Source organism: Crocodylus porosus, unplaced genomic scaffold (assembly GCF_001723895.1).
Source record: "Crocodylus porosus isolate Cpor-Errol unplaced genomic scaffold, CroPor_comp1, whole genome shotgun sequence".
NCBI lineage: Eukaryota > Metazoa > Chordata > Crocodylia > Crocodylidae > Crocodylus > Crocodylus porosus.
In genome coordinates, this window is record NW_017728911.1 from 17,350,624 (window position 1) to 17,367,096 (window position 16,473).

Sequence of the window (16,473 nt, forward strand, 5' to 3'; positions counted from 1 at the left end):
CGTACCACTCAGATCTGTGCATGAGGCAGGTACAGGCTGTCTGCTGCAAGCTTAGTTTTCCTGCCCTACTGCCCTCCCCCAGGGCCTCTGCAGCCCAGCAGGTGCAACCTGGCAGAGCAGGGCTGCACAGGGAAGCTCTTTGTCATTGTGAGGTCTGCACTGCCCTGGTAAGGTGCCCCCTGCCCACTCCGCAGCAGCAGGGGCAGTGGTGCCGAGTTGTGTCTGCCCCTGCCCCATGCACAAATCTGGGGTCATGGGTCCCCCTTGTCCCCCCCAGGAGTGTGTGCAGCTGTGGGGAGCTGGCCCAACCCCCCAACCTGAGCTGGCAGCAGTGGGGGTGTTGCTCCACTCCATTGCAGCAGCTGCTGCCTCCTGCAGGCAGCAACCAGGGCTTTGACACTCCTGCGGGGGGCAGGGGGCTGCGGACCTGGGTTCCTGGCCCCGTAGCTCTGGCAGCTGAGGGCCCCGTCCAGCAGGGCTGTGGGGCAGGGAGCTGTGGATGGGGAACAAGGGACACCAGCAGTACTGGGGAGCTGGGGGGGGGAGTGAGGGGTACCAGCATGGCTGTGTGGGGGGCACAAGCAGAGGCAGGGGCTGTGGGGTGGGGCACCTGCAGGGCTAAGGGGCTGTGGCTTGGGAGTGAGGGGCCTGGGCCTGCGTTCTGTTAGGTAAGGGGGCAGGGGGAACTCTGATTTTCCATGATAAAAAATAAAAATGAAATACCAAAATGTATAGGTATTTAGAATTTATTTTGTTATAGTGATTGAGGTCCTAGTAGGCTTCCAAATTACTTTAAAGTTGTAAGTATATCAAGAAAAGATTGTGTTTAACTGATGCGTGCATTTATAGGCCTTTCATTTTAATCACAGATTATGGGTTTTTTATTGGAGAATTTGCTCTTTATATCAGAGAATCTTCTATTATTTTTTTTTTATCAGGGGAAAAACAAGTTCCCTGCTTATCAAACTGCAAGAAAAGCACTGAAATTTCTTGCAGCTTTCCAGATTGTTACATTAGGGTCAGATCTCCTAGGAGAAAGGTTGGGTGTGATTTGGACTTGAAGGGCCATTCATTATTTCAGCTTTACCCTTTACCCCTATAGCCCTGATTTCCAGTTAGTTTGAGCCTGTTTTACAAGGTGGTTCAGTTTAGAGATTGTATGAAATGCCTGTGCATTATCTTACTAACAAGTACATTTTTAGTTTGTTAAAAGTGGTATAGATAGGTTAATTAATTTTAGGCCTCAGTTCTTTAAAAGCTTGCATGCTGAGTTCCTTTGAATATAAGACTTTTCAAAACCAGGTATTTTTTCTGAAGTTGGCCTGCATTGTAAATTTGAGTTTAAAGCAATAAAAAAAAAAAAAAAAGAAACAAAAATCTAAAAATGTTATATTCTATAGAGTCTGTATCATTGTTAGTGTACAGTGAAATCCCTGTTATCTGGGATTTTACTAACTGGGACACTACCAACCAGAATTTCTGGCTGGCCAATTGGACATGGTGGGGAAGGGTAGGGAGGGAACTTGCACACTGCCACCCGCCATGCTGTGCTGCCGCTGCTCGGGGTATGCCCCCCCCGGTCCAGGTACAGCTTCGCCACCCCCCACCCCCACTCCACATCTGGGTGGAAACTGGCATTTTTACGTTACCAGCACCCCTCCTTCCCCACTCATGCTGGATATCAGGGATTTTACTGTACCTTTATTTGATATTTTATGTTTTTCTTAAATTAAGTGTCAGGAAGTTTGGGTCTGACTTAAATCCAAGTGCATCTTGTATTTGAAAGAACATGGAATGTGTTTAGCCTTAAGGATTCAAGCAGTCTTATTGAAGCTAATGAGTCTTACTGTGTTTGTAAAGTGAAATGTGTGTTTTCAGGATTGGGGCTTTAGTGCTAAAATACTTACTTTACTGTAAAGTACTTATAGTATACTCTCTTTAAGGGTTTGACAGTCTTTTGCCCATGCAGGCCACCTTTTGTTTCACAGCCTCTACTGCAGGCTGCAAGTTTCCATCCCCCAGAGCAGTCAGTTGCTTGTGCTTGCTCTCACTGCAGATTCCCAATCCTTCTACAGCAAAGGTAAGCGCAGATGTGGCAGAGCTCCGTAATGGAGGAGATGGGTGGGCAACAGAGCCCGCTCTGTGCCACCTATTTCTCCCATGCCAGATTGGACCTTTGCAGACCAGATCCAGCGTGTGGACCATAGGTTGTCAACCCCTGCTATTATAATAGTATATGCTATATACCAGTGGTCTCCAAACTTTTTTGATTGCGCACCCCTATCAGTAAAACATTTTTGAGCACACACCCCCAATATATGTCGCAATACACTGAAAGTGAACAAATGAGTGAGGGCGCCACTGTCAACCCCTCCGCGTTGTGGAACTCCCACTCTTCCCTCAGGATACCTTGCGTACCGTGACCGTCTGACATATGGACTGAGTGAGGGCACCAGTGTCAATTCGTATATTAAATATTAGTAAAGCTTAATTTTTTTTCTTATTTTTTTAGATAAAAAGTAAATATAAATAGAAGTTCTAATATTTTCTTCCTGCACCCCAATGGATCATCTTGCGCATACCCTGGGGTGCGCACACCTCACTTTGGAGACCACTGCTATATACTATACCAGGGCCATCAAACTGGTGGCCTCTGAGGAATTAACCTGCACCCCCCGGACTCTTGGTCTTGGCACTACTGTCCACTTTGCTCCAGTTGCCACCAAAGTCTTTGGGCTGCCCTTCTGTCTTCCAGCCTCTATCACCCTTGGTTGCTGTATCCTGCCTCTATTCCAGTGAAGAAAAATCAGCTTCTCTTTTTTAAATATGCACCCAATTTTGGAGGTGCATGTAGGATGTGAGAAAATACGGTAATATAAAGCCTAACTTAGTGCATTTATTCTTCTAAATCTGAAATACCTGGGAATTTCTTGATGGATGAACTCCTTCTCCCTGGTGAAATCTCTTCTCCTAAGAATAAAAAATTGAACTGTATTTTTTTCATTTGAAGGGTTAGGGTTTTTGATCATTCTCAATGCCATTAACAGAAGCTCTTCAAACGCTTGTTCTTTCCACCTGAGCAGCTCATCTCTGATTTAGCCCTTATCTTTTGAGAAGTACTTAAGAGGCTGGCATCCCTTGTCGGGAATTTGCATATCTGTTATAGCCGGGTTAAGTGAAACCTGATTCTTCATTGAAATTTCAAGTTAGAGAATAATTCAAGTTCTCTGGGTTTTATTCTGCTATCCCCTTCTGTTATATACTCCCAGTTCAGGTTTGGCTAATGCCAGCTGATCTACACGCTAAAACTAGAGGGGTTTAATAGTGGTAAGCATGTAGGCTGTAGAAATGTCTTTTGTCACTCAAGTATGTGCTCATTCCACAAAACCACTTAATGGTATGGAGCCTGCAGGGTGGCCACTGACCTGCCATAGCTTTTGACATACAGTACTTAAGAAAATGCCTTAAGTCACCTCTACCTATTTTGGAAATGCAGAAGTTAGATTACTAAATAAGAGGTTGGTATGTTTAAAAGAGTGGAAGTGATTAAGATGAGAAGTAGCTTAAAAGACTTAACCATCTCATAGTATGAAAGGTTTTCTAATGTAATTTTGATGACTAAAATTTTACATACCTGTTAGAATTTAATCTACAGCAATATTTAGAGCTGAAAGTTTCAACCTTTGCTTCTACAATATAATCTGTTATCGAAAAAGAATGCATGCTTATATTTTATTTTAACAAACACCGTTACCCTCAGGAATGTGTATGAAGCTTCCATCAACATTTATGCAGTGACAACTTACACTGGACATTGAACAATAGTGACAATTTTATTTGATGGTACTGGCTCAGAGTATGTCATCAAATGATCCTTTGTTTTTCTTCGTTCTGTTTCTGTAAGTTTCTAAATCTCCGTTTCCCATAAATTGTAGGGAAGGGTGCTCTGCACTTCGCAGGGCTAGGCTCTCATCCCCCTGTGCAGTGTTAAGATTAAAAATGTGGATATATGCATGGTTTTATAGAATCATCAATACTGTTGTTCAAAAGAAACTATAAGGACACAAGTTCCCAGCAAAACTGAATCTAATTAGTAACTATCTCTTTATTGCTTTATGATCAGTGTACTGTATTTTACAGTTAAGAATAGTGGTAGCTGGCTTCTTAGCGTAATGCTAGTTATTTTCTTTTGGCTGTAAACCTGGAAACAAAATGATTACACAGACTAAAGAGGAGGAGGAAAGCTCAAATAAAAAGGCACTTACATTTATTGCGTTTTGCAGGGTAGTTTTCAAGAACAATGCACGTCTCTTGAGACTTTGTTTCTTATCCATTTTATAGGGCTCTGGCCTCTTAACAGCACTGCTTTAATTACTTGTTCTTGGGATTCAGAGTTGGTATCAGCACTTGCCATGAAAACAAGCATGTTAAAAAGAGGTCAGGTTTCACAAGACAGCAGCGGACTTGTAAAAACTGATTTTACTGGCACAAATAAAGTCAGAATTAAGAAACTAAAGATTTGCTTTAAGTAACAAGATGTTGAAGGAGTGGATATGGAGCTGTGAAGAACAGTTTATAAATTGTGATCTGATTGGAGGACAAAGACAAGCATTTTCTAAAACCAACCTTGTAACATTTATAAAGTAGGCCGCTATGCTGAAAACGCTGTCTTGGATTTTTATTTGGTGCAGCAATCATTTCTAGTATCTGTGGGTACCTATACACTTGATGGACCTTTGCTCCAATATGTTCTAATTAGCACGTGTTGGAGCAGACTCGATAATGGAATCTGCTGCAGGTCTGCTGGAGTGTGCTAATTAGCACGCTCCAGCAGCCTCCATGTCATATGTGTTCAGCATCCCCATGTTTTAAAGTGGCTGCACTTCAACTAAAGCTTGTCAAAGCTTTAGTTAAAGCATCCCTGCTGCCATTTTAAAGTGCGGGATGCTGGACACACATGACACAATGAGTGCTTTTATTAGAGCAGATCTCAGAACCACTCTACTTAAAGCAACCCTCCCCTTCACCCCAGAGCACATGTATAGACAACCTATGGGACCTCATTCACCAGGAAATAACTTTATTTTAAAAGACACAGGGTGAAAATGCTAAGAAAAAAAAATCTCTGCTTCAGTTACTGGCAGGCCTTATAACTGGTAGCCAAACTTTTTGGCAGGCATGCCGCAAATTAGTCATGTGTTTCCTCCAGCCCAGCTGGATTCCCCAGTGCTGAGAAGGGCTGGGAACTCAGTCGGGCTGAAGGAGGCGCTTCCTCCAGCCCAGCTGAGTTCCACAGTACTGTGAGCTGCTGGGAACTGAGCCCAGAAGTAGGAGGTGCTCCCCTTCAATTCCCAGCGGCTCGCATCCGTGGGGAGCTGAGCCCGGTGGGGGGAGAAGCGCCTCTTGCCACCAGGCTCAGCTCCCAGCAGCTCGCAACCCTGTGGAACCCAGCCCGGTGGTGGGAGGTGCCGGCTCTGCCCGCCTTCCACCTTGGGCTGAGATGCACGGGGCTGGCAGAGCCGATTGGAGCTCAGCGCAGCGGTGGGAGACAGGCAGAGCTGGCACTGTGCTCCAATTGGCTCCACCAGCCTCATAGAGCACAGCCTGGTGGCAGGAGGGGGGGAAAGCCATGGCTGCACTCCCCACCGGGCTGAGTGACATGGGTCTGCAGCCCTGGCTCTCCCCTGTCTCCCACCACCTGGCTGGCTGCTTCGAAATTCAAAACATTTTAAAACGTTTCGACTGGCCTAGTTTCATTTAGTTTTGAGGCTGTTTTGAAGTCCTTTGTTTCAATTTTGCTATTTTGAGCTCAAAATGAGTCAAAACAGTGTCAAAACGAATCAGCTGGCAAAATTTCACATGGCCCTGTTGGACAACCTTGCCTTAGATTAATTAAATGCAAGTATTAGCTGCATAGCTGTACAAGCTGTTCATACAGTTTTAGTAGTTTTTACATGTTACTTTTCCTTTTTTTCAGTTTCTCTTGCCAAGTTTCTATTCTAGTTTTCATTCAGTAGTTGTAATGTATGGGTTGCCAGGGAATATAATAAACTGCAGTCACTAGAATTTTTAAAAAATCACTAAAGTATTTATTTAAAAATTAGGATTAGAAGGCTGCAATTTTTTTCCTTGACAAAACCTAAATATTGAGTATAAAGAACCTGAGAGTGTTCTACTACGTAGTGTCAAAAATACCAGGAAATTATGGGCATGATTCTGCAGTTCCTGTGCAGACCAAAGTGTTTTTGAGTTTTACCCTTTAAAGCAGATAAGTTAAAGTCATTTAACTCCCTGGGTTGGATTCCTCCTGGACTGGATCTGGTGGGTTGAGCAGAGGTGGTGTTAGCTCCCATGGGGAGCTAAAGGAATGTATCCTGTTAAGTCAAGCCTTTGGAGTAGAGAGGAGTGTCAAATATACAGCCTGCAGCCCAGCTCTGGCTCGTGGAGCCATACGATCCAGCTGGTGGGCACCCAGCTGCCCCAGCCCAGCATGCTGTATGTGTCATGGGGGCTGGACCCTGGTGCTAGGGATGCTGTCATTGGCACAGGGGGTTGGTCCATACCTGACCCTGTGACCTTTATCTGGCCTGCAGGGCCTGATGAGTTGCACACCCTTGGGGGTATCAAAGGAGAGAGAAAAGAGTGGGTGTTCCTGTCTTATTGGCTCCATGGGGGAATCAAAGCAAAACAGATCTAGAAGATGCTCATGTAAGTATACTAACCTGTATGTCATAGGTAGAGGTATAACTGACTGGTCCTCAGTCTTTTATGAAGCTGAGCTTCCATATTCAGAGAAACAATTCCATATTCAGATGCCTAATTATTGGGGGGAGGAGGTTTTATATTTGGTTTTCTGGAAATAAAAAGGCTTTATCGAGAGGGGTTAAACAGTTCTTGTAAGTTTGATTGTCCCACTTTTCATTGTTGCCAGTGTTAATCAGGAGTACCATGACTAGGATGATGGTTTGGAAATCATCATCTTTTTAGAAAATGCCAGTTCTTCATTTTCACTTGCTTTTTGACTAAAAAAAAAAATAAGCCAATTCTTTTGTTATAAAGAACTTCAAAAGACTGCAACAGGTCAGAATCTTTGAACGCTATGAATTCTTGTGTGAAATCTCTGGGTTTATAATGTGAATCATGTTTGCACACATAATAGCTTGCACCCCATGGCACCCTTGAAAAACACAGCACCCCAAGCTGTTGGGGCACCCTGGCTGAGAATCACTGTGCTAAGTTATAAGTCTTTATGGTAAAGGTATACAGCCCACATAGTATGGAAGCATTTATACCAGGATAGCTTACTCCTACATGGAAAGTGGAATAACTGTATTGGTTAAGGCACCTTTTATATTGATAATGTTGTGTTCATACTTATACTGGAAGAAAAAAACTGAAACTATAAAAAACTACCCTGCCTCACTTCCCATCCCAACACACACTAACCAAAACAATGGTACTGATACCAAAGCTGGATGTAAGCCAGACCTTATTTTCCAGAGCTATGGCTTGCCATTTACTAGAGTCTTAATTATGAAATCACATTATTCTATACTAGGAAATGCACAAGAATTCTGAAAATCTGAGAAGAGTACTCTTTGTAAGAGAAAGATGTGTCTGTACTCCACTAAGGAATCAATAACTTATGGCAGGTCTTTTAATACACAAAGTTCAGTCTAACAAAATAGGTCAGTGACTTTGGATAGTCTATGACAATATTTTATGTGACTTACACAAAGGGGGAAAATCTTGTGTTTTTTAATTAAATTTTAAAAAATGAACTGAATAGTATGGCTCGCCCAGATGGGTATTCTTGTTCTATTATATGTTGTTATTTTTTTTTGCCACAAATATCAGTAAATAAATTAATAGTTTAGAAGCTCTGCTTTTTCTTTTCTTCCCAGCTTTCATTTCCTGAGCAAGAGAATCAAACTGTTGATTGGTTTTGTAGGTGTTTGTTAATTGGAAGTTGTTCATTTATCTTTTACTTTATGCAGTTCATTTTTGTTTCACTCTGTTCAGCTGTTAAAGTGTGAAATTATATTGGGAAGCTCTCATGGGTAAAAGTAACAATAGAAATCATACCACATACATTCTAACTCAGATGGCTGAGATGAAGGTTCACAGTTCTTTACAGTGCTTTCCTTTTTGTTTTGTTTTTCCATTAAAGTATTAACTGGTGCAACTCTAGGAGTGTTTTTCCAGACCTGAGTGAGGAAGGTAAATACTATTGTTAAACAGCAAGACTTAGCTGGGAGGAACTAAATGTAGCTTTGTAAAGCTCCCTCTGTGATAAGTGGGCTTTACTTTCAGCAAGGTTCACAGGATCAGGTGTCGCATCTAACTTTTTAGTTGAATGCAAACCCGTTTTGTGTAGTGATATCCTTAAATCTGTTTGAAGATTTAACACTGACTTATTTTAATTTGGCTTTTTCCATTTTTAACATAATTAAGTTGAAGCCAGCGAACCTGTCTTAAATCATACTAAGCTCAACAACAACAGTCATGTCAGTCATGCACTGGTTTAACTGAATTATTCTAAATACATGATTAATTAAACCTATGCAGTTTTGCTATCGTCGAGGCCTTTGTATCAAAGTTTGCATCTTTAAATGTCAGGAAACAGACTGTTCTGTGTAATTTTTGTGCAAGTTGATCTATAACTATGGCCTTCAGAACATGTTTCTCCTTGCTGGCTTCTAGGGCAGTTCTTTTGTTTTAACTTGTTTTCATTCAGCCTTTTAAATTTTACTTAAATTTTATTTTTAGCTATTACCGCATTTGAAGTCCAACCACTTTCAATTGAAGTCCAAGAAGGAGGCGTTGCCCGATTGTCCTGTAAAATAACAGCCAACCCTCCTGCCATCATCACATGGGAACTAAATCGAACAACTTTACCATTAGCCATGGACAGGTATGTAGTCTTTCACACTTTGGCATGATATCTTCTCTGTAAACATTTTGAATCTGTGCCAATCTGCAAATTGCAGAATGGGGGGGAATCCTAACACTTAAAGTGTTATTTTAAAAAGCATCAACTAAACCAGTAACATTTGAGATATAGTTTAGAATCATTAAATAACCCATTTTACAGTTATAAATAAATCTTGCTGGTGCTTATTTATCTGAGTAACTTTAAGTATAAGGGAAGTCTTGTTGAACTCAGAAGGACTACTTTTATACATAAAATTACTCAAATATGTAATTTCAGAATTGAGGCCTTATTTAAGTCGTTTTCTCCTTCAAAATATCAGTAAGGGTGCAGAAAGTCTTGTATGTTTTTAATCATTTTTACTGATACACTTTATAACCAGAAACTGTTTTTTTGGGTTTTTTTCTAATTTAGTCTAATTATCAGAATCTCTTTAAATATGGGATTCTTAATATGTCTGTGAGGCTATGGAGTTCTAAAATGAGTCTTTGCAACTACCAAATCAGTTTTAAATGTTGCAGGATTGAGGTGTGCCTGCTGATAGCATACTTAAGTACAATACAGTGGGGAAACCGCTATGTGGATGGGGGCATAGTAGGACTTGGACGTCGCAAAGGGCAGAAGTGAATGGAGTAGTTCAGAGACCACATACTTTTGTTGTATTGTCCAGAGCAGTGAATTCTGTAGTGTATACAGAGACCTACAGAAGTCCTCCTGAGCCATTCCAGGCGTGGTTTGCAAAGATTCCTAAACACCAGTTAGGAAGAGATTGTGTAGTGAGGTCTGTTCCTTGGAGAACTGCTCTCTTGTGAATCACTCTGTTGAATGAAGTGCGATAGTCGCTGACCTTAGGTTGCCATTAAAGCAGCCTGGGGAAGTTTGGTTTGGAATGCTTAGTAAGAAGGAACTCCAGCACAGGAGAGTGTTTTCTTTGGCCCTGAGTGCCACTGGCCTCACATCCACCCCCCTGCTAGATTTTCTCCAGCAAACATTACTTACGGCATCTCCTGTTTAAGGCTGTCCCTCACAAATACTTACTCCCTTGCTGCATAACTTCTCTCAAGTGTACTCATTCTTCCTAGCTTGCAAAAAAGGGAAGAAAGAAGCATAAATATTGAAATGATTGATGCTGTTAATGGGAAATACATGTGGTGTATTTCTCTAGGTAGCAGTTATTCAAGTGAAGTCCAAATCAAAAAACAGTCAATTTTTAAAAAATATTGGCTGCTAAGGCTTGCCAAACTGAATATAGGAGGGTGAATGAGGGATTAGGGTGTTGTATTTGCGGGTGCAGAACCATTAGTTGCAGGTAAATTCATCCAGGGGGAGGGGAGGGAGAGATTTCCCTCATAGATTACTGAAGGTAAGAAATGTGGAGATGTGTCGTGTATAACATGGTTTTTAGAGGCTCCCCCGCTCACTGTTCTCAAGCTGGTATGGCAATTGCTGTTTGCTAATCAAGCGGAGGAAAAAGGAATGTGTATAAATATAAACATGCCGTTTCTTTTTGTTTCCATGACAGAATTACTGCTTTACCAACAGGAGTCCTTCAGATCTATGGTGTTGAACAGAGGGATGCTGGAAATTATCGATGTGTTGCTACAACTATAGCCAATAGACGTAAAAGTGCTGAGGCAGTACTAACTGTTATTCCAGGTACCCAGAATATATAAATCCCCCCCTCCCCCCCAATATTATGGTCTTTTCCACAACAGTCTACAAAGGGATACCTTCAATAAAGAGCTCTTACTGTCTTTGGACTTATTTTGAAAAGGACCCATCAGCCTCAGCAGCAACAGTTCTATTTCCTTCTTTTCCTGAATGTGTACAATTACTAATGACACAATTAAAGAAAATGTCTGTATTTGTAATTTTAACTTTAAGGGTGAACTTCAAGCAGCCTTGCTCTTAGCATGTAGTTATTGTGTTTTATGTCATGACTGATTGGCTTTTTATTTAATCCTTTGCTTTTAAAAGCCTTGGACTTGAAGCTGTTCCACAAGCCAGCCATTATAGCTGGTCCCCAAAACATTACAGCATCCCTTCATCAAACTGTCATCTTGGAGTGTGTTGCCACAGGGAATCCAAAGCCAATCATCTCTTGGAGCCGGTTAGGTAAGTCTTAAAATTACAGCCTGCAACCTTTAGCCTGTTGAAAGGAAGTGAAACTGGAAAGAAAGGGTTTCAGTAATTAGGTTATTGTTTGGGGGCTTTGTGTACTCTTAGGCTGATAGGAGGAAGAAGTTGATTTGGGTTCAAAGGTGTAAAGTACGTTTTGGATCATCTTTCCCTTATGCTATAGAGAAGCTGTAAGGCATTTTTTGGCTCTTGGATTTGCCTGCTTTCAACTGTTGATTCTGCTCAGTCACTTACAGTACTGTAAGTACTTGACAGTACAGGACTGGGGAGAAGGAGCATGGGACTGTGACCTTTGGGGACTCTGTGACTGGGAGGTAGAATCAACTGTGGGGTACGACTGGTTTGAATGGTTACAAGTAAAAAGAAATAAATACATAATTGTGGCCTTGGCCCTACGTTCACAGCTGATTTAGGCCACACTTGGCCATAATCTGTTCCTGAACAGAGGAATGGGAAGAAGAGATGGAATTTGTAACAAATCTTTATTTTCTACAAAAAGAATTATAGCTTCTTCCCTCTACACATGCCTGTGTTACATGAAAGAAATGTAAAATGCAGAACTGTCAAAGATCTGATTTACCAGTCATCAAATATTGTTTGTGTATCATACGTCTAAGGGTAAGAGAAATAAATAGTGAAGTCTTTCTGGGCTTGGGAGCATATAGAAATACACCTAAGAAAAAAGGAAATGTGATAGTTAATTTACCAGGATTTCTACACAGCATTTGCTTAGAAATCCTTTCATTCTCAACATAATCTAGTAGTAAATGAATACTCTCTGTCTGTGAAATTTGAAGTGGGCATTACCAGCAATTAATTCAATCTCAACTTAAGGCGGGAAGTACAAAGTGTACCCTGTAGGTTGCCTGGGATACTGGCAGTAATTCAGCTAACAGGAAAAACTTCAAACATAAACTAGACGTGCTATCCAAGTGATCAAAGACCTGTCTGGAGGGCCCTCGCAAAGCACAACTGAGGCAAACTAAATAAAAATGGAAGCCTGTGAATTCCCTTTCTGTCTTTTGATTACTGGGCATTACCCCAAGCCTTTGGCCCATCTAGTCTGTAAATTAAATTAAAAATACACCATGGAGCAATCTTGTAACCATACTTTTTTCTCTCTGAAACAGACCATAAGTCTATTGACGTCTTCAATACCCGGGTCCTTGGAAATGGGAACCTCATGATATCTGATGTGAAGGTGCAGCATGCAGGAGTTTATGTTTGTCGAGCCACTATTCCAGGCACACGTAACTTCACGGTTGCAATGGCAACTCTCACTGTGTTAGGTGAGCTTGTTTTGAATTCCAGTTTGACAAAACCTGCTACTGTGTGAAAATTTGTTCTATAGCTGAGAGTTCAGGTTCATTCTGCCATTGATTTTGTTGATGTAGCTAATGGGTTGCAGTGTGGTCTCACAGGTGAACAGAACATTGAGTTTGGGCCATTTTTTGTTAGACTACTTTGAATGAGTTACTGTCAGATACGTATGATTAAAGAGTTATTTCCTACAATTTATTTGCTCTTAGAAATGGATGGATGTGTTTGCTATGGAATGAGTCTTTTTCTAGCAAGGTCAAAAATGTAACTTAAGTGAATGCTTCAAGAGCAACACTTTATCCACTGGACTTTTAAATAATTAATTTATAGACGTATGAACTAATGGAAATGAAAATGGTTAATTTTTACATATATTTTTTAAAAGCATGATATCAGTGCATATGAAACATGTACTTATATGATGTTGTATGCTCTTCCTGTGGCCTTAGAGGGGTTTGTGCATTGGAAATTTTCTTGGTTTGAACCCTGAGAACTTCCATATTTTTGTAGATTTAATTTTTATTTTATTATTTATCTGCAGCGCCCCCTTCTTTTGTGGAATGGCCTGAAAGTTTAACAAGGCCCAGAGCTGGGACAGCCCGTTTTGCCTGTCAGGCAGAAGGAATTCCTGTACCCAAAATATCATGGCTGAAAAATGGGAGAAGGATACACTCTAATGGTAGAATTAAAATGTACAACAGGTGAGACTACTACTGCTGTTAAATCATTGCAGTTGTGAAATGTACAGTAGTTATTAAAACGCTACATATGGGAGAGAACAGCATGCTCAGGTAAAAGAATATTTTTTCTTGTGATTCATTAAAGTATTCAGACCATTCAGATAGCCATTGACCCTAGCTTTTGAGATTATTACACAAGTAAAATACATACAAATTGAGGACATCAAAATCAGAGCTAGAACTTTTTCCAGTTTATGATCTCTGCTATTTCAGTAAATTAACTGGTAATTAACTGGTAATTTAGTTGATTTCATTGAATTTTCAGTGGTTTAAAAAAGATAGAATCTGGTCTGCTGTTTGAGCTATTTCATATCATTATATCCCCCAAATTAGCACCTCTTATTAAAATCCAGTGAACATGAAAAAACTCTACTGGTGGGGGAAAAATAAGTATAGCATTATGAAAGAGTAACTCTAGCAATGGCTTTTAAAGAGGAAGTTTGTAAAAATGCCTTTACTTTTTTAAAATGTGTTTGACTTTAGGACTAAGCATAGGGCCTGGAAGAAGGTTTGTGAAGACCTTCTAAAGCTTCTAACTTTGACAATCAGTTTCTAACCGAAAAGAATGAATAGTAAATTCAATCTAAGGCATTTAGAGTATGAATTAATAGAGAAGGGGTAAAAGAGTGAGAATTTTCATTATACTAAGCTAAATTAATATAAGACACTCTCCCCCCTTTTTTTTCTCTCTCTCTCTTTAGTAAATTGGTGATCAATCAGATAATTCCTGAAGATGATGCTATTTATCAGTGTATGGCTGAAAATAGCCAGGGCTGTATCCTGTCCCGGGCCAGACTGACTGTAGTTATGTCAGAAGACAGACCCAGTGCTCCCTATAATGTCCATGCTGAAACTATGTCCAGTTCAGCAATCCTGCTTGCTTGGGAGCGACCCCTCTATAATTCAGATAAAGTGATTGCATACTCTGTGCACTACATGAAAGCAGAAGGTAAGCAGTGTTGTTTTAAAGTGCATGTGTGTAATATTTGTTAAAGTCTCATTTGTGATCAGGTTTTTTGTGGGGTGGGTTTTGCATTAGTTTGTCATAATAAGAGTCTACCAACAACAAAAGTCTCATAAACTTAATTTTAGGCCAAATCAGACTTTCTTACATAAAAGAGCACAGGGCAGTCAACCTGAAATAGTAAATGTTTTGAGGCTACAGGACTTTTGCCAAAATATCTTATTCATAGGGCTGGCACATCTTCTAACCTCCACAGTGTGCACAGGTAAGCAAATATTGAACAGTCACAACTGGCTGGAGCATGGACAAAGAGGTATAGTGCCTCCATGCGATGCTTGGCTTCCCTTTTCTCTGGGAGCAGGATCTCCTCAGGAGTCTCTGCTAATTTTTCCCTTCTGCTTATATGCATGCCTCAGGTATATACAGCTAGAGATTGGGTGTGTAAGATAGGGTTGACCAGTGTGTTCACAGAGCTAAGCTCTTTTTCAGATATGCCTCTCCAATCCTTAATCCACATAGCTTGTGCTGATCATATTGGTTTAACCCTCTTCGCTTGGATAGAACTCTGGCCAAGGTGGGGAGGCTTTTCCTTCATTTCATGCCTTCCACAGTTGAAAGCAGAGGAGATGGTATGATTCTGTCAGTGTACCCAGGTTGAACAATGTGCTTAAATAACACCTTAGCACTCTGCTATGGGTTATCTTGGAAATATTACATCTATCTTGTCTAAAAAGGGACAGTTCACTTAAGGCAGTAGGAAGTAACTAGATAGTCACGTCTTTTATTCTAGTATTTCTCAACCTGTGGGTAACGAGAATATATGAAAGGGTCACAAACAAACTTTAAAAAATGGATCAACAAAACTTAATAATAGATTCTCCTTTAAAGGAGAAAAACGTGGGAAACCGTGGCTTTTCCCTTGCAGGCTGGCAGAGTTCCAGCCTTCAAGGGACTGCTTGGAGGCCCTCTGACCCTCCTCGACTCCACACATTGGGGGGCCTCAGCCTGGGGGGGAGTGGGTCAGGAGTGAGGGGCACTGGATTGGGACTGACCATCACTGTTTACAAATGGGTCCTGGTACAAAAAAGGTTGAGAACCACTGCTCTAAATGTTAACATTCAAAGCAATTATCTATTACCGATCTCATGATAGGAGGCTGGTGTGTTTTATAAGCAAAAGTGACTGCCAAGTGACTGAAAAATCACTTAGCTGCATGAATTGAACTACATGATGCTAATCTCATCACTGAAGCTCTGTTTTCTGAGTGGAAAGATTGCTTTCTCTGGTCCTATTTAACAGTTAGTTTATTCAAGGGCAGGATTGCAGATGGTCAGCTCTTAGTATGAAATACCAACCTGCCATCTGGTAGGCAGAAGACAGGAAGGAGCAGCTTAATTATTCTAAGGACTAATACAGAAATAGCTGCCTTTTGCTTTTGAAAATAGGATTTTTCAGGACATAAAGTAGATGATGTTTGACATAAGGGAAGAGTTTCTAATGAAGAAATGAACACATAGAAAGTTATTCCTAAATTTTCAGAATTGCTGAGGAATTATCCACACATTTCCTATTAAACACAAATGTGAATTTAAACTCCCACTGTATAATCTGTCTGAGTATTTATGTGGCTTCTGTATTGGTAGTATGAGGGGGTAGGGAACTTTATTGGAAATTAGAAAGGCGTATCTGAGTGAACATCTGTGCAGGAGGTGTACCAGCAGAGTAACTGTTTGATTTTAAAAAAAAATATATACAGTGGAACTCCATTAATGCAGTCCCTGGTTAACTGAAGCTCTTGTGTGATCTTTCAATAAAGATGTCCCAGAGTTTTATTTAAGTTCACCTGCTGTGACATTGCAGACCTAGGAGACCCTCGGAGAACCAAGTGACCCCGAGCATGATTGGGCCTGCTAGCTCAATTATTCAAAAGTGGTGTTTGGGGTGGGGGTTGTGGGTTTTTTTAATTCATGTAACGTTAGCCTTGTTGTAAGTAAGTCTGTTGAGCACTCTTCCCACTGGTAAAGCCATAATACCTGAAGGTGGATTTACATTAGGTAACTCCAGCAATTTGAAATAAAAATGTAGGTTGCTGTGGCAGGGCACTGTGTGTGCCTGCCACTTTAAAGCCCTGGAACTGGCTGCTGCCAGGTGCCTAATGAGGGCAGCCATTCTAGATTCAGGGCTGCCCCTATAAACAAGGCAGTTCAGCTGCGAGAGAGAGACAACAACATCGCCTAGCCAGAGGGCTGCTGATATCATCCGGAGGTAAGGGAGGAGCTGTAGGGGATGGTAAGGAGGCTCCGGGTCCTGGAAACAACCTAAAACTGCACCCTGCTGGGAGTGGGTGGCCTGGTGGGGCTCTCAGTGGCATGGGAACC

General features: G+C 41.1%; 1 protein-coding gene across 1 annotated transcript in view; it reads left to right on the forward strand.

The window, feature by feature from the left end:
* Positions 1 to 16,473, forward strand: part of PRTG (protogenin) — a 122,755-nt gene that overhangs the window by 47,791 nt on the left and 58,491 nt on the right. Inside the window, exons 2-7 of the mRNA XM_019533528.1 lie at positions 8,770 to 8,914; positions 10,455 to 10,588; positions 10,910 to 11,047; positions 12,202 to 12,360; positions 12,933 to 13,092; positions 13,833 to 14,080. Of these exons, the coding sequence (XP_019389073.1) occupies positions 8,770 to 8,914; positions 10,455 to 10,588; positions 10,910 to 11,047; positions 12,202 to 12,360; positions 12,933 to 13,092; positions 13,833 to 14,080 (984 nt within the window). The remainder of the gene's footprint in view (positions 1 to 8,769; positions 8,915 to 10,454; positions 10,589 to 10,909; positions 11,048 to 12,201; positions 12,361 to 12,932; positions 13,093 to 13,832; positions 14,081 to 16,473) is intronic.